The sequence below is a fragment of the Pan troglodytes genome, chromosome 1 (genome assembly GCF_028858775.2).
Source record: "Pan troglodytes isolate AG18354 chromosome 1, NHGRI_mPanTro3-v2.0_pri, whole genome shotgun sequence".
Taxonomy (NCBI): Eukaryota; Metazoa; Chordata; class Mammalia; order Primates; family Hominidae; genus Pan; species Pan troglodytes.
Genome location: NC_072398.2, coordinates 153,180,234 through 153,208,218, shown reverse-complemented (window position 1 = coordinate 153,208,218; position 27,985 = coordinate 153,180,234). Strand labels below are relative to the sequence as shown.

Below are 27,985 nucleotides of genomic sequence, written 5' to 3'. Positions count from 1 at the left end.
TTTTGAGCAAACAGGCTTAGAATAGAGTCGTGATTTCTAAGTTTGATTGATTATCATCAGAATTATTTCTTCATGTGGAAATTACATGGATTGTCTTACCACTAATAGGATTTATAAAAATAATTTGTAAATATGAAAGATCACAACATACTATCATGAGGGAGATTTGAAGTAACTTCTGTCCATCTTAATTTTAGGTCCAGAGTGTCAATTCTTGTCATAGCTGCGCTTGTGGCAATTCTAATTCCTGGGACAAAGCAGATGAAGATGATATTAAACTTGTTAATATTCCTGTGACTACTCCAGAGAACTTATACTTAATGGGTAGGAATGAGATGATAACATTTTAAGATATTGTGCTCACATTTCATTTGTTTTGTTCTTGTTTTTTATTTATTGAGACAGACAGGGTCTCACTCTGTCACCCAGGCTGGAGTACAGTGGCGCGATTACTGCTCATTGCAGCCTCAACTTCCTGGGCTCAAGTGTTCCTCCCACCTCAGCCTCCTGAGTAGCTGGGACCACAGGCGCATACCACCATGCCCAGCTAATTTTTTAAAAAAATTTTGTAGAGATGGGGTTTTGTCATGTTGCCAGGTTGGTCTTGAACTCCTGAGCTCAAGCAATCTGCCCGCCTCAGCCTCCCAAAGTACTGGGATTACATGCGTGAGCCACCACGGTTGGTGGTAAGTTGAAATTAAAAAACTGAATTGTTCTAAGAGAAGCAACTATAATTTTAAATGTTCTTATATCTGTCGTATCTAGTCTTCATAACGTCATACATTGTGTTAGTTTAAACTAATACAACAAAATTAAAACAGCAGAAAGAGTTTTGGAGGCTAGAATTTCATTATCACTGGGCTGAAATCAATATGTCAGTAGAGCCATGCTCTCTCTGGAGGCTTAGGGGAGAATCTTTTCCTGGCCTCTTCCAGCTTTTGGTGGCTTCCAACATTGTTTGGCTCGTGACCACATCATTCCAGTCTCTACCTTTGTCTTCGTGTCACATTCTCCTCTGTGTGTATCAAATCTCCCTATCTCTCCCTCTCTCTCTTTTTTTTGAGACAGAGTCTCACTCTCACCCAGGCTAGAGTGCAGTGGTGCAACATCGGCTCGCCGCAACCTCCACCTCCCGGGTTCAAGTGATTCTCATGCCTCAGCCTCCCAAGTAGTTGGGCTTACAGGTGTGCATCACCACCCCTGGCTAATTTTTTGTATTTTTAGTAGAGATGGGGTTTCACCATGTTAGCCAGGCTGGTCTTGAACTCCTGAGCTCAGTTGATTTACCTGCCTCGGCCTCCTAAAGTGCTGGGATTACAGGCGTGAGCCACCTCACCCAGCCACCTTTCTCTTATAAGGACACTTTTGATTAGATTTAGGGCCCACCAGATAAAGTAGGATAATCTCCCTGTGTTGGAATTCTTAATTACATCTAGAAAGATGTAAGATGTTACCTTTATTTATAAGGTAACATTTACATGTTCTAGGAATTAGGACCTGATATCTTTGGGTGACCATTATTCAGCCTACTACACTATCTTAACCTAATCTGTTGACTGTTATATAATGAATCTATCAGAACTCACTTTACTAAATATGTTTTATCTAGCTATCATTTGTATTATATCCAGAAAAAAATTTTAAATAGAAAGAGGCTTTCTGTGTTTCACATCTCAGTATTTCTTGACTTGACCATGAACATGTCTATGGAGCCTCACTGGAGCCCTGAAGAAGAACCAAATGAACCTGTTGTTGAATCAGAAGATTCAAATGCTTTTCCCTGTTCTCTATTCTGTTTCAGGCTATCCTCCTTTTAGTGGAAATGCATACTAAATAAAAAACAAAACCAGTAAACTTGATGTGGCCCTGGCCAGTGAGCAATAAAGGGTTGATGGCTCTGTGTAGAAGGACTGAGTGCCTCAGAATGCATTCCTACTCTCTAGAATAGTTAGACTATCTCATCTCCAGTGCCATCACAGTGGGTATTCCTATGGGGAAAGAAGGTCTCCAGAGAGTTAAATTCACATATTTCTAGATTACTCTGTGTCTAGGAAACTTAACATTCACAGCTTCTGTTAATATTACAAGTTTATGGCTGGATATGGTGGCATGTACCTGTAGTCTTACCTACTTGGGAGGCTGAGGCAGGAGGATCACTTGAACCTAGGAGTTCAAGGTTACAGTGAGCTAATTGTGCCACTGCACTACAGCCTGGGTGACAGAGCCCGTTTTCTTAAAACAACAACAACAACAACAACAACAAAAACCTCAGAATATTAAAAATTCAAATTGAAGAAATGTAGAGTAAAACTGGAGATGCCACAAGGGGGTCTTTGTGTTACAGGATTAAGATTGCAAGGAGCCCTGTGGACCACCTGGTATCATCACCCATCTGTTTCAGTTCTCTTTATAAAATTGAAGACCTTAAAAAAAGATTGGTGACATATGTTTGACTTGCTGTTACAAAACTGATGATATTTGGTAGTCTGGACTATATTCTATAGTGAGGTAGACATAGTACTTCTTGAGGAGACAGGTTTTATCTTTGTGTTATACAACTCTGCTGTAAAATAATTCTTCCTGAAGCCAAGTGTGGTGGCACATGCTTGTAGTCCCAGCTACTTGAGAGGCTGAAGTGGGAGGATCCCTTGAGCCCAGAAGTACAAGACCAACCTGGGGAACATTGTAAGACCCCATCTGTAAAAAAAGAGACCAAAAAAACCTAAAAAAATAAAATAAAATAATTATTCCTGTGTTCATATGTTCAGCCAAAATAATAAGTGTATAGAAGGGATAGTGTGAGAAAAGGATGAAGAAATTAGAGTTGCATAACTTGGAGAAAGGAGAATAGATAGTGATATAATTGGTTTTTATGTGCATAAATGTTTTATGAGGAAGATTCAAAAGCTATTTTTTGCTACAGAAAATCAAACAAGAAGGAAAGGCCTGCATTTCATTTTAAGAAATTTTAGGCCAGGTGCGGTGGCTCACACCTGTAATCCCATAACTTAGGGAGGCTGTGGTGGGAGGATTGCTTGAGCCCAGGAGTTTGAGACCAGCCTAGGTAACATAGTGAAACCTCATCTCTACAAATAAATAAATAAATACATTTAAAAAAATGAAAGAGGCTGGGTGTGGTGGCTCACGCCTGTAATCCCAGCACTTTGGAAGGCTGAGGCTGGTGGATCACCTGAGGTCAGGAGTTTGAGACCAGTGTGGCCAGCATGGTGAAACCCCATCTCTACTAAAAATACAAAAATTAGCTGGGCATGGTGGTACATGTCTGTAATCCCAGTTACTTGGGAGGCTGAGGTAGGAGGTTGCAGTGAGCCGAGATGGTGCCACTCCTCTCCAGCCTGGGCAACAGAGTGAGACTCTGTCTCAATAAATAAATAAATAAATAAATAACAAATAAATACGAAATTATATTCATTTAGGATTGTAGGTTCTATAGGTAATTGAAGAAATGACTTGAGAGGAGAGGTATTTTTTAGCTACCATATCTTAAAAACATCAAGAGAATGACTTGCCCAGATTCTTAAACAGCTTTTAAAGATCTTTTTCTTTAATATTTAACATCTTAAAAATACTTTAAAAGTTGAAGTTTTAAACTATTTTTGTTTTGTTTGAAGTGCATAATTATTTTTGTAAGCCTTGTTTTTTAATTTGGAGAAAAGGAATCACATGTTCATTTTTTTTCACACAAAGCTTTCTCTCAGCAAGGAAATGAAATTCCTACTTGGACTATAACTAACTTTTGATGGGTTCATTCAGTGTCTTGCAGATTTTTAACTCTGGCCCACCAATTTATCCAAATCCGCCTGTTGGGATCATAGTGGTTCAGGACACCCTTTAAGGGACAAAAGGTGGAAAAGGCTTTTATTTTAGACTTCTATATTATTATCTTTTCTTCAGCTTTACTTTCTTTTTTTTGAGACAGAGTCTTGCTCTGTCACCTAGGCTGGAGTACAGTGGTGCAATCTCGGCTCACTGCAACCTCTGCCTCCCAGGTTCAAGCCGATTCTCCCGCATCAGCCTCCTGAGTAGCCATGATTACAGGCACATATCACCACACCTGGCTGCTTTTTGTATTTTTAGTAGGATGGGGTTTTACCATGTTGGCCAGGCTGGTCTCGAACTCCTGACCTCAGGTGATCCACCCACCTCGGGCTCCCAAAGTGCTGGGATTACAGTCATGAGCCACCGCGCTGGGCCATCTTCAGCTTTACTTTGTTCTTCTGAGAACTTATAAACCCGGTAGCTTTTTGTAAACTGGTTTCTTCTATCTTTCCATTAGTTTTCCTTTTAATTTACAGGGATATTTTGAAACATAGTTGTGTGGCTATAAAAAATAGCTATTACTGTGGAACTTCTGATGAATTCATTATATTCTTTTAGAAAAATTCTGAGCACCATATACATTTGTGTTATATTTTTAAAGAAATGAAAACATATTGGCCATTTTGTCTCTGATTTTTGGTTAACTGGAACCATAGGCTGAGAATGTATTGGGAAACTAAGATTCTGTCATGAAATGATGTATGATTCTTTAGTGTCAAAATTAGACTGTGACATCAGTGATAAGGTATGAAAACATTTCAGGCCCCAATAATTTTATTTTGGCATTGATTTTGCTCAGTTAAAATTGTTCTGTTCTTAATTTTTAGGTATGGAATTGTTTGAAGAGGCATTGCGTCGATGGGAACAAGCTCTGACCTTTCGCAATAGACAGGCTGAAGATGAAGCCTGTGGTTCCATTAAACTGGGTGCAGGAGATGCCATTGCTGAAGAAAATGTAGATGTAAGGGTGATTGATTTGAGTGGTCTTCATAATATTAGAAGAATCAAATTTTTTTTTGTTTTTTTGGTAGAGTTAGGGTCTCACTATTGTTACCCAGGCTGAGTCTTGAACTCCTGGGCTCAAGCGATCTTCCCGCCTTGTCCTCTGAGTAGTTAGGACTATAGGGATGCACCACCATGCCAGGCTAATTTTAAATTTTTTGTAAAGATGGTGTCTCACTATGTTGCCCAGGCTGGTCTCGAACTCCTGGCCTCAGGCAGCACTTTCACTTTGGCCTCCCAGAGTGCTGGGGATTATAGGCATGAGCCAAGGTGCTGACCGAAAGTATTTTTTAATGTTGATTCAGTGTATTTGCTTTATGTGCATTTAATAGAACTGTTTTTTTCTTCTTCCTTGGGACAATGTGGGGTATTTCTTATTGGTCTTTTTCTATCCAGGTAGTTGTTAAATGCCAGATTTACCATTCATCAAGTTTATTGACTTTCCCAGGATATGCAAAATAAGCAGATTGATTTCTAAGGGATTTTTTTTTAAAGAAATGGGGTCTTGCTATGTTGCCCAGGTTGGAGTACAGTGGTTGTTCATAGGAACAATCATAGTACACTATACCTCAGAACTCCTGGGCTCAATCAATTCTTCTGCCTCAGTCTCCCAAGCAGCTGGGACTGCAGGCACATTCTACCTTGTCTGGCTTGGAATTTTTTAAAGTTTGATTTGTGCTTTGGGATTAATTAAGTGCCATTATGTTCATTAAAATCACATAAAGGTGTAGAGCTAGACTAGTCCTTATTGATTATTTAGTTAAGCTAGTGGTTCTCAAACTTGAGAATGCATAAGAATCACCTAGAGGACTTGTTAAAACACTGATTTGGAGGCCCTACCCCATGGGTTTCTCACTGACTAGGACTGGGATGGATCCTAAGAATTTGCATTTCTACCAAGTTCTTGGGTGATAATGAAGCTGCTGGCTCAGGGACCTTACTTTGAGAACTGCCAATCTAGTCTAACTCCTTAATTTTATAGGTAAAGAGACTGAATCACTAAGAACTAAGGTAATTTTGCCAAAGACACAGCTAGAACCCAGGCCTCTTGACTTCTGCTGCTGTACTCTTTCCACCATCTCTCAGTTGTTTTTTATATTACTCACTTTCTTTGCCTTTTATTTAAAAGTGGGAAAAATATTTAGAATTTTAACATTAGAATTTAATTTGTTCTGTGTACTTTTTCTCTCCTTGTAGGATATTATTAGTACTGAATTTATCCATAAACTCGAAGCTCTGCTGCAAAGAGCCTATCGTCTCCAAGAGGAGTTTGAAGCTACCCTTGGGGCATCTGATCCTAATTCCCTTGCTGATGATATTGGTAAGATGGATATTTCATATGGCTTTTATGAAATGTTTACTTTTCTTTTATATCCTTGGAATCATCTGCATAAGTGTCTGTCTTACGTAATAATAGGTTACTTAAAAAAAAATAAACTAGCCAAGAGAAAAAATTTTTATCATATTTCTTTTTTCTTTCAGTTTTAATTTTCAAATGAACTAATGCCCTTAAGATACAAATTCAAGTACTTATCATAGGCAGGCTGTGACATTATTTTAAAATACATTGTGGGTGAAAAAATCTAGTTAAGAGTGTTGGAGGGAGAAAAGAATAAAAATACACAAATGGGACAGACTCAGCACTTCAGAAATATGCATATAATATTACTTAAAATACTTTAAAGAATTATGTATGTTGGGACCCACTTTAATCGCAGGATAGCTGTTGATGTAAATAGTTAGTACATACATCATTATGGGTCATTACCTTTGTTTCCTACTTTAAAGAGAAAAGAGTTTTAAAGATACTTTTTAAAAAGTTTTTTATTTTTTATTTTTTTGAGACAGGATATCTGTTGCCCAGGTGGGAGTGCAGTGACACGATCACAGCTCACTGCAGCCTTGACCTATTGGGCTCAAGTGATCCACCTGCCTCAGCCTCCCAAGTAGCTGGGACTATAGGCACATGCCACCATGCCTTGCTAATTAAAAAAATTTTTTTTGTGGAGACAAGGTGAGGTTTTTTTCTTTTTTTCTTTTTGAGGCAGAGTTTCACTCACTCTGTCACCCAGGCTGGGGTGCAGTGGCATGATCTTGGCTCAACTCAAACTCCGCCTCCCAAGTTCATGCAATTCTCTTGCCTCAGCTTCCTGAGTAGCTGGGATTACAGGCATGTACCACCATACCCAGCTAATTTTTGTATTTTTATTAGAGGCAGGGTTTCACCATGTTGGCCAGGCCGATCTCCACCTCTTGACCTCAAGTGATCCTCCCACCTCAGCCTCCCAAAGTGCTGGGATTACAGGCGTGGACCACCATGCCTGGCCAAGGTGAGGTTCTTGAATGAAGTCTTGGAAGAAAGGAATGATTAAAGTTGCTTCTTCAACTTCTATAAATGCCCCCAAAGAAAGAAAGAAGACAAAATTACATGGTTTTTTTGGTCAAAAATAATTTAAGTCTTTTTTAATATGAAGAGGATTATTATTTTCCAATTAAAATAAAAGCTAAGGAGTTTTAACTTTTTCCACATTAGTACTGAAAGCAGCTGAACTTTGAGATATTTATATCTATGCATTTTGAGTTTAGGTAAAAGATTTTGTTTGTATTAGAATTATGAATTACTGTGTATATGTCATAAGGTTATATGAAATCTCTTTGGTCTCTGCTTTGTCGTACTATTATTGTCACCAAACATTATTAGACTTGAGTGTTTTTTAATAGCTTCTCTGCTATTAGCATAGGCATAATGTTTTGACATAGCTAGGAGATTACAGTCTAGAAAAAAAGTAGGCAGTATTCGTATCAACAAATATAATTTGTCAAAGCTTTATATTAATTTTTTCTACAGTTTCTTTTGTAACTTTAATTAGAACGTCATTTGTGATACTAAGTAGGAGAAAGAACTGAGAAAAGAAATTTTTTAAAACTTCAAATGTAGAATAAGAATGGAACAACTAGAAAAGTTAGAAAAATGGTGAAGTGGCACGGAATGCCACAGAGAAAAGTAAGTAGGAAAAAATTATAAGGAGGAAAGAGGAAGAGGATCCTGGGACTTTTAATGTCTTACTCTAGGAATGGAGGCTTTGTCTACACTGTCTAATCTTTGGCAGTTTCTTTTAGCCTCATTATAAGGATCTTGTGGATGTGTAGTTCTTGTTCCTTTAGTCTTGTAATATTCATTGCAGATTTGGTTCTGTTTGGCATGCCTGGGCACATTTTTTCTATATCCTTCTGTAGAGGTTGACTGGGTCCATCTCTTATTTCTTCAGGTTAAAAGGATTCCTTGGGTACAGTCTCAGAGGTCTGCTTTAGATTCTTGTTGCTTTTAGACAAGAATACCTCTGGGCATGTGGCTTAGTTTTTGGGGTCTTAGTTTTGGGGGCTTAGTTTTGGGGGCTTAGTTTTGGGGTCTTCAAGTTGTTTCTGAGGCAACTATTGTTAATCTGGAGCTCTAAATGGATAGGGTGGGACCCACAATCAGTCCGTGCATTTAGTTAGCTTAGGTTTGGAATAAGTTCCTGACCCCACTCATGTTTTAACCTGTGCTGTCACTGCCTACTAGACTGATGTGCTTTTCTCTGTAGCCGTCCAGTTCGTTGGCCTCCTGTTGCCCTGGAGATTCCATTTAATGTGAAGCTGTTATATTTTGTTCATTTTGGGGAATTGTTTGGATATTGCAAGTTTGCATTTTTGAACTTCTGGATCAAAAGAGCTGAATTTATGGCTAAGACTCTGGGAGCAGCTCTTTTACAACTGTTACTTGACATTGATCAAAATTGCCTAGAAGTCAGTTAACTCTCCTCATTCTTTAAATCCAAAATCATTGTATACATTTAACTTACTGAGAGGCAACTTAAAGTTAATAGTCATAAATTAAGATAGTGTAACAAATGCCTTCAGAGGCTTGGGGTGAGTGTAAACCAAGTATCTATCTGATGTCAGTGAACACTTCATTGTTTTGGAATCTGCTTTGTCTAATTTGATGAACTTCATTTTTTTCCCTTAAGAATCTGGTAGGATTTCAAGATTGGAAGATTTTTTTTTTTTTTTTTTTGCAACAGTCTTTCTCTGTCACCCAGGCTGGAGTGCAGTGGTGTGATCTCAGCTCACTACAACCTCTGCCTCCTGGACTCAAGCCATCCTCTCACCCCACCCTCCTGAGTAGCTAGGACTACAGGTGTGTGCCACCATGTCCTGCTAATTTTTTTTTTTTTTTTTTTTTTTTGAGACAGAGTTTTGCTCTTGTTGCCCAGGCTGGAGAGCAATGGCATGATCTCGGCTCACCGCAACCTCCGCCTCCCGGGTTCAAGCGATTCTCCTGCCTCAGCCTCCTGAGTAGCTGGGATTATAGGCATGCACCACCATGCCTGGCTAATTTTGTATTTTTAGTAGAAATGGGGATTCTCCATGTTGGTCAGGCTGGTCTCGAACTCCTGACCTCAGGCGATCCACCTGCTTTGGCCTCCCAAAGTGCTGGGATTACAGGTGTGAGCCACTGTGTCCTGCTGAGGTAATTTTCATTCAGAATATAACAGTACCTGACCCAGAGAAGACACAAGGATGTACGTGAAGTGCTTAACAAAGGGCCCACCTAGTACATGGTAACAAACGATAGTGGCTACTAGTTGTTAGTAGCTACTATTAACTAGCTTCCCCTAGCTATTACACACAGGGGGAAAGATGAAATTAGATGATGGCTAAGAAGTCTTTCCTGGCTCGACATGGTGGCTCACGACTGCAAACCCAGCATTTTGGGAGACAGATGTGGGAGGATTGCTTGAGCCCAAGAGTTCAAGACCAGCCTGTATAGTTCGAGACCAGCCTTGTATAGCGAGACCTCATCTCTAGAGGAAACTCTAGATAAAAAATTAGCAGGGCGTTGGCTGGGCGTGGTGGCTCACACCTGTAATTCCAGCACTTTGGGAGGCTGGGGCGGGTGAATCACCTGAGGTCGGGAGTTCGAGACCAGCCTGGCCAACATGGTGAAACCCTGTCTGTTGTAAAAATACAAAAATTAGCTGGGCATGGTGGTGGGTGCCTGTAATCCCAGCTACTCGGGAGGCTGAGGGAAGAGAATCGCTTGAACCCAGGAGACGGAGGTTGCGGTGAGCTGAGATGGTGTCACTGCACTCCAGTCTGGGCGATAAGAGCAAAACTCTTTCCCAAAAAAAAAAAAAAGAAAAAGAAAAAGAAAATTATCTCAATCCCTACAACAACTTTTAGGATATAAATATACCTATCATCCCTATTTTTCAGATGGGGAAAGTGAGGTACAGAGGCATTAATAACTTCCCCAGGGTTACACAGCTATTAAGTGGAGGAACCCGGATTTGGACCCAGTCAAGCTAGCTTTAGAGTCCTTCCTTTCCTTTTCTCTTCCCTTTTCCCTTTTTCCTTTTCACTCTTGTCACCCAGGCTGGAGTGCAGTGGCGTGATCTTGGCTCACTGCAGCCTCCACCTCCTGGGTTCAAGCAGTTCTCCTGCCTCAGCCTCCTGAGTAGCTGGTATTACAGGCACGTGCCACCATGCCCAGCTAGTTTTTGTATTTTTAGCAGAGATGGAGTTTCACCATGTTGGCCAGGCTGGTCATGAACTCCTGACCTCAGGTGATCCACCCACCTTGGCCTCCCAAAGTGCTGGGATTACAGGGGTGAACCACTGCGCCTGGCCTATTCTTTATTTTTTTGAGAGAGAGGGTCTGGCTGTGTGGCCCAGGCTGGAGTGCAGTGGCTCGATCTTGACTCAGTACAACCTCCGCCTCCTGGGCTCAAGCGATCCTCTCACCTTAGCCTCCCAAGTAGCTGGGACTACAGGCACTTGCCACCATACCTGGCTAATTTTTATTTTGGGTAGAGGTGAGGTTTTGCCGTGTTACCCAGGCTGGTCTCAAACTCCTTGGCTCAAATGATCCACCCAACTCGGCCTTCCATACTGCTTGGATTACAGGTATGAGCCACTGTGCCCAGTCGCAGAGTCCATTCTCTTAATCACCATGCTGTATTGACTTACCACTTATAGGACAGACGTCTTCCTTGAATGGGAAGATTAACTGTGAACTTCTTGTGGACAGAGTATGCCTATACCCAAAATTCCCTGTAGGAAAGGTCAGCTTAGAGCAGGCAGCCTGGAAATTCCACAGCTGACAGAGTAAGGAGACTTTTATTTCTGGTGGTGGTATGCTTTTGTGTAGATCTTTTTTTTTTTTTTTTTTTTAATTTTTCTTCCTCTATACTCATGTGGTGATCTGTAGTTAACTCATGTGTCTTTCTTCCTTTCTCAGGCTTTCTAGGCAGATTTCACACATTTTGTAAAAGAAATTGTCAAGGTTTAATCCAAGAACAAAAGAGGCAAGCTATGTGAGACAGAGGGCCTGACTGTGACCCTGAACTTAGTGTAGTGCTAATGAGTTACTCTGACGGATTATCCTACATCTGTATAATAACTAAAAGTACGGACTGTGGATGCAGACTAACTGGGTTCAACTCCTGACATTTCCATTTATCTGTGTGATTATAAAACCTCTCTAAGCCTTGGCTTCCTCTTCTGAAAAATTAACATATAGAGTACCAATTTTATAAACTGAGGATTAAATGAAAATTCTAGGAACAGGGTAACAATGTGTATTGGCTCGGAATTTGGAACTTCTCTAGGACACTCAGGAAGACCATCATTTTACCTCTAGAATCTTAGGCTGTCATTTTTGTTGTTGTTGTTGTTCTTGTTCTACCTTTCTGATCCTGTATTTGCCAATTTCAAGACGTTCTTTAAAATTTCTGGTCCACTGATATCCTATTCATGTTTTCCAGAGATGCTATACTTTACTCCATTAAAAAAAATTTCTTCTGTCCTTTTCAATGGGCCTTTGGGAGGAAAGAGAAGTACCTTCTTGAACTAGAAGGTAATTTGCCTACCATGTTGAACTATAAATTCTGGACATTAGGCCAGGCATGGTGGCTCATGCCTGTAATCCCACACTTTGGGAGGCTGAGGCAGGTGGCTCACCTGAGGTCAGGAGTTCGAGACCAGCCTGGCCAACCTGGAGAAACCTCGTCTCTACTAAAAATACAAAAATTAGCTGGGTGTGGTGGCGGATGCCTGTAATCCCAGCTACTTGGGAGGCTGAGGCAGGAGAATCACCTGAAGCTGGGAGGTGGAGGTTGCAGGGAGCCAAGATTGTGCCATTGTACTCCAGACTGGGCGACAGAGTGAGACTCCGTCTTAAAAAAAAAAAAAAAGATAATAAATTCTGGACATTATAATAATAGAGTCTAAGGTTTACATTGGCTTTTGGTGAACTTATGGTTAACTAAAATTTCTAAGTTCTTTGTTATTGTTAGTTTCTTACCATTAAGCCACATCTTCCCTCATTTATTCCTGTGCAGTTGTTCTTTTGGACCAAGGGTATAGGTACTGTATTTATTATTCTTACTAAATTGTTAGTTCTGAGTCATCATTCTGAATTGTTAAATAGTTTTAGATTTTTTTTTTTTTTTTTTGAGATGGAATTTCGCTCTTGTTGCGCAGGCTGGAGAACAATGGTACGATCTCATCTCAGCTCACCGCAATCTCTGCCTCCTGGGTTCAAGCGATTCTCCTGCCTCAGCCTCCTGAGTAGTTGGGATTACAGGCATGCACCACCATGCCTGGCTAATTTTGTATTTTTAGTAGAGACAGGGTTTCTCCATGTTGGTCAGGTTGCTCTTGAGCTCCCACCTCAGGTGATCCGCCCGCCTCCGCCCCCCAAAGTGCTGGGATTACAGTTGTGAGCCACCGCGCCTGGCCAAATAGTTTTAGATTTTGATTTGACATCTAACGTATTAATTATTCTTCTCAACTTTGTATCATTCTCTAATTTGGTTAGTTTTGTATAGTTGGTAATCAGTGCTGTCATTGAAATCATTAATAAAAATTGCTAAAATGGATAGTGTCAGAGTCAGAGACCTGAGGCATGACACTGTCAAATTTCCTTAGGTCACAAATAATTATTAAGATACTTTGTAAGTTTCAGTTATTCAAGATGAATAAATTCTGGTGATCTAATGTATAGCATGGTGACAGTAGTTAATAATACTGTGTTGCATATTTGAAGTTTGCTAAAAGGCTAGAACTTAAATCTTACCTTACACACCACACACACACATACACACACAATCACTCTGTAGAGGTGGTAGATACATTAATTAGCTTGATTATGGTGGTCATTTCACATTGTATACATATAAAAAAAATCATACGCCTTAAATATATACAGTTTTGTATGTCAGTAATAGCTCATAAAGCTGTTAAAAAAACACTTTGTTCAACCAGCTATGAATTCAGCTTATTCTGTTTTTACGTTTTTCATCTTGATTATAAACAGACCATGGGGCCGGGCACAGTAACTCACACCTGTAGCCCTAGTTCCTCAGGAGGCTGAGGCAGGAGCTTCACTTGAGCTCAGAAGTTCGAGGCTGTAGTGAGCTATGTTGGTACCTATGCACTCTAGCCTGGGTGGCAGAGTGAGATCCTGTCTCTAGAGAAAAAAAGAGTGAGAGAGATCATGGGATACTTTTTTGTATATCATAACAAAATGTTAACTGGGAATTTAGGAAAATACAGAATTTTTTTGAAAAAGAGGCTGATATTAATTAACATTATTTGGAAATATTGCTGAGGCTGAGTTTTTTGCAGCTAGGGATTTGCCATCAAATGTTCATAGCTGGTTCTATACTCACTTGCAAATCATTTTAGTATTGGAAGGCTAATGTGTCAGATTTTATTTACTTTAGAAGAGCAAGAACAAAAAAACAAACACCGCATATTCTCACTCATAGGTGGGAATTGAACAATGAGATCACATGGACACAGGAAGGGGAATATCACACTCTGGGGACTGTGGTGGGGAGGGGGAGGGATAGCATTGGGAGATATACCTAATGCTAGATGACGAGTTAGTGGGTGCAGCAAACCAGCATGGCACATGTATACATATGTAACTAACCTGCACAATGTGCACATGTACCCTAAAACTTAAAGTACAATTAAAAAAAAAAAAAAAAAAAAAAGAAGAGCCTTAGCAAAATTTATTTTACTAATTTGGAATTCAAAATTTAAATAAGGATTCTACTTATTATACATTTGTACTATTTATAGAAGAGTAGTTTGCCAACTTAACATTATGGATAAGATTATAGGCGGACTGTTTAAATCCTTTCAGCATGTTTTTTATTTTTTTATTTTTTTCCGAGACAGAGTCTTGATCTGTCGCCCAGGCTGGGGTACAGTGGCACAGTCTTGGCTCACTGCCACCTCCACCTCTTGGGTTCAAGCAATTCTCCTGCCTCAACCTCCCGAATAGCTGGTATTATAGGCGTGTGCCACCACGCCAGGCTAATTTTTGTATTTTTAGTAGAGACGGGGTTTCACCACGTTGACCAGGCTGGTCTCAAACTCCTGACCTCGTGATCCTCCCGCCTCGGCCTCCCAAAGTGCTGGAATTACAGGCGTGAGCCGCCATGCCCGGCCCAGCATGATTCTTTCAGCATTTTTCTTTGTAGATAATAATGAATTTATTGAAAATAAATGATGTCTATTCTCCTTTTTTTTTTAAATAGCAGATCCAAAAAACTTCTGAGTTATCAGTATTGTGAATTATTTGGGGTTACTTTTGGTAGATGAAGTTAATAACATAGATTTTGAAAAACATATAGTATGGTTCTAACACTGGATATGGTAACCATTGCACAGCTCTATACATTTAAAACTAAAACACATTGCACACTTAAAGGGGGAGAATTTTGTGGTATGTAAATTATACTTCAATAAAGGAGTTAAAAATACACTGTGGATGGTGTTAAGCTAAGCTTAAGTAAGTAGATTTTCATGAATTTGAAATAGTGCAGAATAGCATTTCATGTTAAATTGAATGCAAATCCCAAATTTTCGTTTTGGGTTTTTTGGTTTTTAGAGACAGGGTCTTGCTTTGTCTCCTAGGCTTCAATGCATTGCCACAGTCATAGGTCACTGCAGGCTCAAACTCCTGGGCTCAAGCAATCCCCCTGCCTCAGCCTCCTGAGTAGCTAGGACTGCAGGTGCATGCCACTATGCCTGGCTAATTTTTTAATTCTTTTGTAGAGACAGGGTCTCACTTTGTTGTCTAGGCTGGACAAAATTTTTAAAAAGTTCTTTAAAGAATCACTTAGTTTCAAAGCTGGTGGGCCTGTTGAATTCTAAACTCTGTTTCTCTGTTGCCACATAGGTCGTGACACCTCAGCTGGTAACCAGAAATATTAACTATCCTTTGTGAATAGCCTATAAACCATACTGTTGTTTATACGCATGGGAACTTCTGCAAGTGATTTGGTTGTGTTGTTGTTTTTACTTTGGTTAAATTTTAAATCTATTTTCTATTCCGTAACATTGCCATCCAAGAAGCCATTAAATATGATAAATACTGAAAAGAAGACCTGACATTTCTGTTAATTTAGCAGCAAACATGCTGGAAATATTAGAACTAATGCTGAGAAAATAAAAGAGCAGTATTAAAATAGGAGGACTTTTATTTTTAAAATGAAAAACTTCTGACAACCTGGCTCTAAAATTGCAAACATTCAAATGTATTCCTAAGCTGTGCTGTCATCTGTGTTAAAATAGAAAACAGGCTGGGTGTGGTAGCTCATGCCTGTCTGTAATCCCAGCACTTGGGAGGCTGAGGCAGGAGGGTTGCTTGAGACCAGGAGTTCAAGACCCAGTCTGGACAACATAGCGAGATCCCTGTCTCTATAAAAAAATTTAAGCCAGGAATGGTGGTGTGTGCATGTAGTTCTAGCTAGTCAGGAGGCTGAGGCAGGAGAATCCCTTGAGCCTAGGCATTCGAGGCTGCAGTGAGTTACGATTGGGCCATTGTACTTCAGCCTGAGAAACAGTGAGACTCAGTCTCTAAAAATAATTAAAATAGGAAATATTTTTGATATTTTGGAAGGAGGTGATACTGATACAAAATGGTTTACTAGTAATATTTTGTGTTTTAAAAGCATAAACACAGATTTTATTATAATTATTGTGGTTTAAAAGTATGCCTGCAAAAAGAAATATAGCACAGTAGTTGTATTTCAAGCCATCTTTACAATGTTTCCTATGATAAGAAAATACCTTTGCGTTAGGCAGGGTTTGAATTATGTTTTAAGGAATGAATTCCACCCATAAAATATAACCCACTCCATATTCTATAATTTATTGTTTGCCATGTTCCATGCTGCATTTCCTTAACCATCCTGAATTAATGAATCATTATTGCATGCATTTCTAAGTGCTAGTGCACCAAGAGTTTAATACAGGCTTAAACAATAGTTATTTGTTCTATTCCTCTTTTTTTTTTTTTTTTTTTTTTTTTTTTTGAGATAGGGCCTTGCTCTGATGCCCAGCCTGGAGTGCAGTGGCATGATCTTGGCTCACTGCAACCTCCGCCTCCAGGGTTCAAGTGATTCTCTTGCCTCAGCCTCCCAAGTAGCTGAGACTGCAGGTGCGCTGGGGACTACAGTCGTGCCCCACCACACCTGGCTAATTTCTGTATTTTTAGTTGAGGCGGGGTTTCACCATGTTGGCAGGCTGGTCTCGAACTTCTGGCCTCAAGTGATCTGCCCGCCTCAGCCTCCCAAAGTGCTGAGATTACAGCATGAGCCACGATGCCTGGCCCTGTTCTGTTTCTCTTATAGGAATATAGGAGTTGTGCAATCACAAACAAATGAAATGAAGATTTGAGTTAGTTCTCTAAAAATGAAAACGTTTTCCTTATTCACTTATAAGACCATTTAGTGCTGAATGTGAGATGTTGAAATCACTAGAGGGCAGCACGTTTTATCTACATGTTGGATGCCTGTGACTCAGGTGCCATTCTGTGTTGCTACTTGGAGCACTGGGAGTTAAATATAAGTCAACACTTGCTGGCAGGCTTTGTATGCACCTGGTACTGTAACTCAGAATGAGAAAGAACGTGGAAGTTATGCAGAGAAGACATGAAATAACATTACTGTAAATTTCCATTATTGTGCAAGTTCTTCTAGCTAAAAGTATCTGGAAGTGTTATGTTTATGTTTATTTGTAGCTTCTATTTTCAGAGATTGTTAAATTATAATTGATAAACTATTTTTTTGTAACTTCTGAAGGCTTAACGAAAACCTCCAATATGATTTCAATTATACATAGTATAACTTAGTAATTAAGAATATGGGCTTTGGAGTCAAACAAGCATGGGTTCAAATCCTGGCTCTACCCCTCTTGCTAGCCGAGACATTAAGCAAGCCTTGACTTTGCTTAGACTCAGCTTTTTCATCTGTAATGTGTAGGAGTATATTAGGATCAACTTCATAGAACTGTGAGGATTAAGTGAGATTACATAACATATTTAGCATAGGCACATGGTAAACACTTATCTATTCATTATTATAATTATAGTCTAGCAGTTTAAAGAGGCCTGTTCTAAGCTGGTTTAAAAATTTCATAGTTATAGATAGGAGGATGTCACATGTTCATAAATTGTTTTACAATGATATTGTTAGTCAATTCTGCAGACAACATTCTTTTTTTCTGGGAATTAATTTGATTTTTCTCATAGTAATCTAAATTTGTATTTAATGAAACAAGGTAAGCCATGTTTAAACTCATTTTTTGGTAAAGTAAAAAAAGGTGCTTTTTATAAATCTACCTTTTTCCGGGTTAGAAATTATCTGAAGGGCTTGAAAAAATAATTATTCTAGATGTAGCTAAGATTACTGATTTTCCCTCATCTCTGACCTTGTCATGCGTAGGAGGAAAATAAAAAATGATAATGGATATACTGCCTCTTGCTGGCATATCCTATTATTATTAATTATTATTATTATTTGAGACAGGGTCTTGCTCTGTTGCTTGGGCTAGAATTCAATGGTGCGATCATGGCTCACCACAGCCTCAACTTCCTGGGTCCAAGTGATTCTCCCATTTCAGCTTCCTGAGTACCTGGGACTACAGGCGTGAACTACCATGACTAGCTAATTTTCTAATTTTTTGTAGAGACAGGATCTCACTATGTTGCCAGGCTGGTCTCGAGCTCCTGGGCTCAGGCAATCCTTCCTTGGCATCCCAAAGTGCTGGGATTACAGACATGAGCCACCATGCCAGGTCTGGATTCTGAATAAATTAAGAACACAAAAAGAGCCTTTTTTTTTTTTTTTCTGAGATGGAGTCTTGTTCTGTTGCCCAGGCTGGAGTGCAGTGGCACATTCTTGGCTCACTGCAACCTCTGCCTCCTGGGTTCAAGTGATTCTCCTGCCTCAGCCTCCCGAGTAACTGGGATTAAAAGCGCCTGCCAGCACGCCCAGCTAATTTTTTTGTATATTTAGCTGAAATGGGATTTCACCATGTTGGCCAGGCTGGTCTCAAGCTCCTGACCTCAGGTGATCCACTCAGCTGGGCCTCCCAAAGTGCTGGAATTACAGGCATGAGCCACTGCACCTGGCCAAAAAGAGCCTTTTTTTTTTTTGAGATGGTGTTTTGCTCTGTGGCCCAGCTGGAGTGCAGTGGCACAATCTCAGCTCACTGCCTCCTGAGTTCAAGTGATTCTCCTGTCTTAGCCTCCCGACTACCACGCCTGACCTAAACTTTTTTTTCTTAATAGCCAGATTGGACAATGTGTTAAGGATTTTTACAACTTCTTCCTTTCCCCTCAAAAAAATTCTCTGGAAGCTGGGTGTGTTGACTCACGCCTGTAGTCTCAGCTACTTGGGAGGCTGAGTGGGGAGGGTTGCTTGAGTCTTGGAGATCGAGGCCGCAGTGAGCTATGATCACACCACCGCACTCCAGCTTGGGTGACAGAGTGAGACCCTGTCTCAAAAAATAAAATAAAATAAAATAAAAAATTATCTGGAGAAGAGAATACAGAGCAAATTAACAACATACTTACCCAGCCAGCTGTGTAGAGATTCCCTGCCTGCCTTACGATTTCTGCCAACACGTTGTCCAGCTCAGAAGGAGTGAGATCCAGAGCAAAAGTGAGGATGGGTTTGCAGACCCTGACCTTTCTCTAGAAAGTCTGTGAAGGAGAGTGAACTAGTACACACCAAGAACTAGTGAACATTAATTTTATCTTATTTTCCTCTACCTAGTTAATTGCATGCAGGTTCTCAGCATTAGCCAAGTTACTCTTCCCATGGGGAGGAGCAATTGAAGAGGTGAAGGGAGCAACTTAAAATGTAAAACCAGAATAGCTGCTTCTTGGAGATTGGAGTAGAAGTCCTATATGAAATATGAAGGTGGGATACAAAAATTAGCTGGGTGTGGTGGTGCGCATCTGTGGTCCCAGCTACTTGGGAGGCTGAGGTAGGAGTATAGCTTGAACCCAGGAGGAGGAGTCTGCAGTGAACCAAGATTGGGCCACTGCACTCCAGCCTGGGCAACAGAGTGAGACTTTGTCTTATAAATAAATAAATTAAATAAATAAATAAATAAATAAATAAATAAAATAAAGGTGGGTGGGGAGGTTTAATGGTTTCCTTTGTGAGATTGATTACTCTTGACAATACATTATAATTATTTATGTACATATCCAGTGTGTTATGCTAAACCTTAAACTCCTTGTGGGCAGAAGACATACTTAATTCTATTCAGTGTCTGAAACTGGTTTGAATGTAGTATAGATAGTAGTAGGTCTGTGGGTCTTCTGTGATGTTTATCAGAATCACCTTCATAGGTTTTGCTCTAGACCTACTGAAATTGAAACTTTGGGGTTGGGACATGAAGCTTTGGGTTTGTATTTCCTAGTTCAGCAGGTGATTCTCATGTGCATTTCTGCTTACGAGGCCCTGCAGGTAATATCTGAATGATAGATATTTGGATGGATAGACAAGATGGGTAACATTAATGTTTTTTGCAATAAATTTAAGTAAATGTTATAATTTCAGCTTATTAAATACAGAACTTTATTTTTAGTGAAGTAGAAATTTAAAACTAATTTTTTAAGTACATGGGGAAAATATAATGTATGGTTCATGTGTATTTTATTTTAAGCCTCAAATATATAAAGTACTACTGCCAGTAAGTCTGTTTGTCTTTTTGTTTTTTCTTTTTAAAAATTTGAGACAGGGTCTCACTCTGTCACCCAGGCTGGAGTGCAGTGGTGTGAGCATAGCTTACTATAGCCTTGAACTACTGGGCTCAAGGGATCCTCCCACCTCAGCCTTCCAAGTAGCTGGGACTACAGGCATGTGCCACCCCACCCAGCTAATTTTTTTTGTATTTTTTGTAGACATGGGAGTCTTCCTGTATTTCACAGGCTGGGCTCGAACTCCTGGGCTCAAGTGGTCCTCCTGCCTCAGCCTCCCAAAGTGCTGGGATTACAGGCATGAGCCATTGTACCTGGTCCCAGATATTTAATTTTAATGTCATCACATTTTTCATTCTTTCTTATATGGTTTGTGCTTTCTATGTATTGTTTAGAGGGATAAAGATAATTCTTTTGTATTTTCCTTGGAAAGTGTTAAAGCTTTGTTTTTCATATTTAGGTTTTTATTCTTCTAGAATTTGGTCAGGTATGGTGGCTCATGCATGTAATCCCAGCACTTTGGGAGGCCAAGGTGGGAGGATTGCTTGAGGCCAAGAGTTTGAGACCAGCCTGGGCAATGTAGTAAGACCCTGTCTCTACAAAAAAATAAGTAGAATAATTAATTTTATAAAAGTAATTAGCTGGGTGTGGTGGCATGCGTGTATATGCCTGTTGTCTCAGCTACTTGGGAGGCTGAGATAGCAGGATCTTTTGAGCCTGGGAGTTTGAAGCTGTAGTGAGCTAGGATGGCACCACTGCACTTCAGCCTTGGTAACAGAGTGAGACCCTGTCCCTTAAAAAATCTTCTAGAAGTTTTGTTTGTTTGTTTTGAGACAGAGTCTCGTTCTGTCACCTAGGCTGGAGTGCCGCAGCGCGATCTCAGCTCACTGCAACCTTCACCTCCTAGGTTCAAGTGATTCTCGTGCCTCAGCCTTCCTAGTAGCTGGGAGTACAGGCACCTGCCACCACGCCCAGCTAATTTTTTCGTATTTTTAGTAGAGACGGGGTTTCACCATGTTGGCCAGGCTGATCTTGAACTCCTGATCTCAAGTGATCCTCCCATCTCGGCCTCCCAAAGTCCTGAGATTACAGGCGTGACCCACTGCGCCCGGCCATAGAAGTTTTTTTAAATGTATTTTATTGTTTTGTTTTTAATGTTTGGATAGGTAATTGCCTCAGCACCTCTCTTTGAATAATATATTCTTTTCTGACTGATTTGCAAAGCCCCCCCCCCCCCCACCGTCATATGTCAGGTCTCTTTCTGTGTGTCTTTTCTGGGCTCTCTATTTTGTTCTGTTAATCTGTTTCCTGCATTGGTTTCACAGTGTCTTAATTACTGTAGCTTTATATAGCTTTATAATAAATCTTGACACTTGGCAGGGTGAGTCCATTCACTGTGGGGCTTTTTGAGACTTGTCATGACTATTCTTAGCCCTTTGCTTTTCCATGTGAAGTTTAGGACAGCTTGTCAAGTTTCATGAAAAACCCTCTTGGGATTTTGATTATTATATTGTATTTATAGGTCAGCTGTAGGCAAATTTACATTTTCATAATAGTAACCTTTATATCTGTGAACATGGTATGGTTCTTTACTTAGGTCTTCATTTATATCTTTCATAATGTTTTATAATCTTCTTCATAAATGTCTTATATGTCTTTTTTCCTAAGTCCCTTACAGTTTCATTGTCATTATAAGTGGTTATCTTTTTAGTTTACATTTTCTAATTTGTCATTGCTGGGATCTTAAATGTAGGTTTTTGCATTTGAATATTAACAACTCTTGTGAACTCTTATTAGTTGTAATACCAGTAATTTGACATAGGTTCTTTTGGAGTTTTTATTTAGACCACATATTATCTGGGAATGATAACACGTTTATTTTTATTTCATCTTTTCACCACGTATTCTTTCATCCGTCTTCCGCACCCCCTTCCCCGCACCCCTGCCCTATCTCACCGCTTTGGGTAGAGTGTTATAATCTTTTTATGTCTGAAGAGAGCTGTGTCAGAAAGAGGACCATAAGTCAGCTGGCCCACTATACAGAATCAAAGACTATATTTCCCTGTGGCTATAGCCTCTCATTAAGGTAAAGGAGCATTAATGGCAGAGATACACATGGAGACTTTAAAGCAGATATAGGTTAAAAATCAGTTTTTAAGTATTTATTTATTTGCTGTGTACCTTACACAGCAAACAAATACTTAAACACAACTCTGAAGCATGTGATGAAATTCAGATGAAATAAGGGCTAATGTGCCTATTTTCAGGTTGCTTGTAGTCTGATGGGGTAACGAACACTTACACTTATGGAGCAGTTAAAAAGCAATATAAGTTGGTATATTCTTCAATACCGAGCAATTAGACTCAGAGCCTAACCTCCATCCACAAAGTAGAAGATCCTTCTTTAACTTTTCCTCTCCACTTCCATTTCTTCCCATACCTCACAATTGATGTGCCCTCAGCCTGTTTAAGAGCCTAAGATAAGAACTTGAAAGTAAACAGATCTTGTTTGGGACATATGGGTTAATTCTTTAGTTATCTGCAGCTGTTTTTTGCTGCAATATCTGAATATCTATGAAATTTATTTGGGAACTCGAGTTTCACTTAAGAAGATATGTACAGTGTATTTCTGCATGATAGTGTTACTTTCCTTAATAAACAAGTAATTTTGTAAGCTTTGAAAAGTGGCTATAAATGGGTGGCAAATGCAAAAATGTTTGTTTTATTATTTTGAGTCCAGAAACATGTCTATGCTATGTAGGTAATTTTTATACATTTCAAATATCACACAATAAAAATATATATTTATTTTATAATAAACAGAAATTTTATTATCTGAATTATTTTGGTAAAAATTAGGCTTCAGTTGGCCACAACAACTGAGAGATACTCTACCAATCTCTCATTCATCTTCCACCAAAATGTGGGATCCTACCAATCTCTAAAACCAGGAATAACTTATACTTTAGGAGACTTCTGTTACTGTCATATCATGACAAATGTTTGTGATTACATGCTTTGGAAGTTTATTTTTGTAACAGTAGATTCAGGAATTAACATTATTCTTTACACACTTTGGTTAGACTATTTGGGCAGGAATAAATTGCTGGATTTAATGCCAGTTTAGAAATAAACTGGGTGTGAGGTGGGAGGATCCCTTAAGCCCAGGAAGTTTAGGCTGCAAGACCTTGTCTCAAAACAAAACAACACCAAAAAAGTAAACCCGATTAACAACAGATGTATCTTGTCCACAGTTTCTTGGGGACATTATATAGTTGGTATGGTTTAAATGAATAAAGTTCCAACTTATTAATCTCTAATTTCATTTCCTTCTAAAATTAATTGGGCTTCATATTTTGTGTAGTTACACTTCCTGTGAAGAGTAGTATATATGTACAGTAGTAGTATTAGCAGGCAACACTGAAGCCTGTGTGATAAATGTTATTTTTGTGGCTGAAACAGAGGACTTTGAGATTCTTTTATATTGATGTGTAGGAACAGATTTAGATCTTAAACCAGGAATTTTTGTGGCTTTATTGAAAGCATTGCTTCACATATTTCAGATAAGTGTTTAGGCATCTTCCTAATCTATGTTTTTACAGAATGAGCTCACAGAATCTTGGGTCTGTAATATTTATTTAGCAAACATTTAATTTCCTAGTATATGTCAAACATGGTATGACACTGGAGAAATAAAGATGAAGATTTCATCTCTGCCTTTAGGCAATGCAGAGTCTAGTTTTGGAAACAGGCATTAAAAAATACACAGACAGTGGAGTAAGTACATAATAACATGTTTATAAAGTGCTATGGGAACACCAAGGAAAAGCATGTGATTATTCATGGAGCGGGGCTCATGGGAACGTTTCACAGGAGGAGTGACACTTAAAGAAAGATGGTCTGCTAGGGAGACAGTTGAGAAAAGAGCATTCCTAGCAGAGGGAAGAACATGGATCAAGGTGCAGAGTGGAGCCTGTTTAGGGAACTACAAGTTCTTTGATATGTTTTGGAAACACAATATAGGTGGGGAGTGGTAGGAGATGAACCTAGAAAGCTGGGCAGGACATAAATTATGAAGGTCCTTGCTTTGTACCTTTAGACGAAAGGGAGCCATTGAGGATTATAAGAAGTCATAATCAAATTTATGAGTTTGAAGAAGTCTGGAAGTGTGGCTGGCACAGTTTAAATATTTTATCCATTTTTGTTGCTGCTCATTTATAAGATTTTATTGAGTCAGTGAGACATCCTTTAAGGGAAAATTAGAGATTTTGCCAGCTTAGTACTGACTGCACAAATTCTCTGGCAGAGCATAGGAAAAGCTGTCAAGTAGAACCTCTTGACCACTAGAGAGATGTTATTCTTCTTTTTTGGTAAGCAGCCAGATAGAACATTTAGAAATACTGAATGAACTTGGCAACAAGAGGAAATACCTCAGCCTAACATCTTACATCAAATGTCAGCCCCAAGTTGAAGCTCTGAGACCTTGTCCTCTCCCATTCCTGCAGAATCATTGTGGTTGGAGGATAAACTCCCTGAGGGTTTATTTTTAGGGAATGATATGAATTGCCAGCTTAAGTTGTATACTCAGACATCTAAATATACAGAGTACACATTGTACAACATATGAGAAATTTGGCTTAGTAATTTCCTCCCATGTGTAAGGCTCATAATCTTATTTTTAAAGGGTTTAGTAATAACACAAAATGAAATCTAACTGGTATTATACAAATTAAAGTAGGTTCAGAGAAGAAAGCAATATAATGAAAATTGTTGGGGTCCCAGAAACATGAGAAATTTCTGGTGCTTGCCTTTGCCTGTTGTGTATTGAAGTTATGTCTTAACAGCTTGGATTTCTATGTCCAGGACCATCACTGCCCATATAAGGCCTTTATGTGATTTAGACAAAGGGCCATCCATGTAAGCCCCTTGGGAGGGGACCTTTGTGCCAAGAAGAAGGTCCACTTTCCTTCAGGAAGATGCAGGTCTAGTATTTGGGCTGGATTTCTGCCCCGACTTATTCCTGTGGCAGGGGACCTTTGTGTAACATACAGAATGACCAGTTGTACCTCGTGGCCCTGCTCAAGTCTCTGTAACTGCAGACCTAATCTTAATGACTTCTTGCTCCAGTTTGGGTTAATCTAGTCACTTCTTTCTTCTTTAAACAAAAGGGGGGAGGGTGTAGAAAATGCTGTTACTCTTCTACAGTGTTTGAATGGTTCCCATTCCCTTTCCTTGTGTTACTCACTTTGCATTGGCAGCTGTACTTCCCAGTTAGGAATCACAGTTGTTGTGTTGGTCAATCATAGTATATAAAAATTTTGATAAATAGGGAATGCCAGAGACAACTATTGTGGAAATCTTCTTTTGGGTACTATCAGGCTGTTTTGTACATATATTATTTCACATGGGTGAAACTTTATACGTCATCACAAATCAAGAACTTTGACAAGTTCTCCTTTTTTCTTTTTTTTATTATTCCCACCACCTCATCATATATAACTTTTTTTTTCTTTTTTAGAGGAACAGGGTCTCACTCTGTTGTCCAGGCTGGAGCGCAGTGGCGTGATCCTAACTCACTGCAGCCTCAAACTCCTAGGCTCAAGTGATCCTCCTGCCTCAGTCTCCTGAATAGCTGGACTACACTGTGCACACAACCATGCCTGGCTAATGTTTTTATTTTATATAGAGATGGGATTTCGGTATGTTGCTTGGGCTGATCTTGAACTCTTGGGGTCAAGTGGTCCTCCCGCCTCAGCCTCCCAAAGCACCAGAATTGCAGGCATGAGCCACTGCACCTGCCCCGAGTTCTCTTTTCTTTTGTTTCAGTGGATTTTATTGTTTCTTTTTTCAATATTGAGGCACATTGAGGTTAAAAATCAAGAAAATATCATTACTCTCTTAGTTTTTCACTTTCTGAAATTATGTTGTTTCTGATTTTTATATTCAACTTTGTTCTTTCTCTCAAATGATACTGTAGCATTTTAAAACAAATCAGAAAATAAAAATTATCCACAGTATGTATGGGCAGATAGTCATACAGAATAAACAAAGAGCAGCAGTGATTTCCTAGACTTGATTATTTAAACAAATTATAACAGACTCTGTTTGGAAAATAGCTCATCTTGTCGACAGCAGAAGCTTTTCCGTTGTTAATAAAAGCATAGAAAGGACAAGGTTCCAAGTCATATTTTAACTGCTGAATATCACCTGGAGAAAAGCTGTTGACATAGAAGTCAGATGACATTGAGACAATTGGCAGGCTTCCTCTTGTTGCTCCTGTTATAAAATCTGCAGTGGACAGCCTGGATTTTAAAAGAAGAGTGGCATCTTTGGAATCTCTACTAGAATCTGCTGAGGTTAAAATAGACCCAGTGTTTTCTAAGTGACAGAAAATAGAATGTGCCTAGGGATGGCAAAAGTGAAATGTAGAAAACCCACTTGGATTGGTCTAAGGAAATAGATCCAGGCCTGAAATTCCAAGTTCCAGGACTTCTAGTTTTCTTTAAAACTTTTAAAGCAAATCCTGCTTTGGAAAAAAACTCAAGTAATATGTGAATTATGAGATTGTGAAAGAAGGGTAAGGCTTGAATCCAGTCAGATTTTTGGCCTAGAATATGTGACAATTGAGTTAAGAGTAAACATTATGGTTTTAATGTACTTCCAAAGAATATCATCGTTGATATCTGTGTACAGTGAATGCTTTAAAAGTTCTGGGTGATTGAGACAGTTTAAATTTTTTTTAATTTTAGATTTACTTATTTTAAAATGTTACCAAAAATAAAAAAGAGCTACTTCACTGAGAGCCAGTGTGGTAATTTACAGAGTATTTTAAATTTAATGTACAATCAACCAGTTTGGGGAAAGCCTTTTAAAATGAACTTCTGATGTTCATTATCATTCATTAAGGAGTGTAAGCTGCATATTTCCGGTTTACAAGATAGTAGTATAAGTTTAGTTACTTTAGGGCTGACTATTAGAAACATAAGAAATAAGCCAGGTGTGGTGGCTCACAGCTGTAATCCCAGCACTTTGGGAGGTCAAGCCGGGTGGATCACTTGAGGTCAGGAGATTGAGACCAGCCTGGTCAACATGGTGAAACCCCATCTCTACTGAAAATACAGAAATTAGCCAGGCGTGGTGGTGCACGCCTCTAATTCCGGCTACTTGGGAGGCGGAGGCACAAGAATGGCTTCAACCTGGGAGGTGGAGGTTGCAGTGAACCAAGATCGCTCCACTGCACTCCAGCCTGGGCAACAGAGCGAGACTCAGTTTCAGAAAAAAGAAAAAAAAAAAAAAAGGAAAGAAACGTAAGAAATTTAACAGGGCTCTGAAAACAAGTTAAAGTCATAGGCAAAATGACCCAGAGTAAGTATATGATAGGCTCTCTAGAGATTTTCATGTCCTGGGGACGGTCCATTTATAATAGTAAGTGTTAGTTTACATGAACAAATATGTAAGTGTTTGTTATGTGTTCAATAATCTCCCGAGAACTGTACGAACCACCAGGAAAAACAAAAAGGGAAAAGAAAGAAAGTAAAGTCTCTCCACTCAAGTTATATTACAAATGGGAATATTGAGGAACAGAGAAGATAAGAAACTTACTCAAGGTTACACAGCTAATAAGTAACAGAGTCAGTATTGGAATTCAGCTCTAGAACCCATGGTTTTAACGCTTTTGCTATACTGCCTTACATAGGAGCAAAAAATCAGATAAATTTTGGAGGATGTTTACAGGGGATAATACTTGAACTGAGTATTAAAAAAAATGTGCTTATGGGTAGCATGGGGCAAGGGAGCAGAAGGAGAGTAGGATATATGTAGAGTAGAAACAGGAGGAACCAGAGGCTTGAATAAAAATGCGTTTGGTAATGATAGTAATAGAAAAAATTATTTTATACTCACGATGGACCAAGTACTGTGCCTCCACAAATCTCATTTAACTTTTGCAACAACTCTAGGAAATGAATATTGCTATCCTCAGTTTACGTAGGTGGTAAGTAGCAAATCTTAGGATCAGGATCCAGGTGCTGGCTGGCTGAATCAGAAACCACGCTTTTACCCATTACATTACTGAATGACAAGTGGGGA

At 39.3% G+C, this 27,985-nt stretch overlaps 1 protein-coding gene across 11 annotated transcripts in view; it reads left to right on the top strand.

Moving 5' to 3' along the window:
• The window catches only part of MIGA1 (mitoguardin 1), a 95,681-nt gene that overhangs the window by 27,191 nt on the left and 40,505 nt on the right, over positions 1-27,985 (top strand). For 10 of the 11 annotated variants that reach the window (XM_016921132.4, XM_009423794.5, XM_009423797.5 and 7 more), the window contains exons 5-7: positions 198-324; positions 4,668-4,801; positions 6,040-6,163. In XM_016921132.4, the coding sequence (XP_016776621.1) occupies positions 198-324; positions 4,668-4,801; positions 6,040-6,163 (385 nt within the window). The remainder of the gene's footprint in view (positions 1-197; positions 325-4,667; positions 4,802-6,039; positions 6,164-27,985) is intronic. The other variant, XM_063817061.1, reaches the window with a different exon arrangement.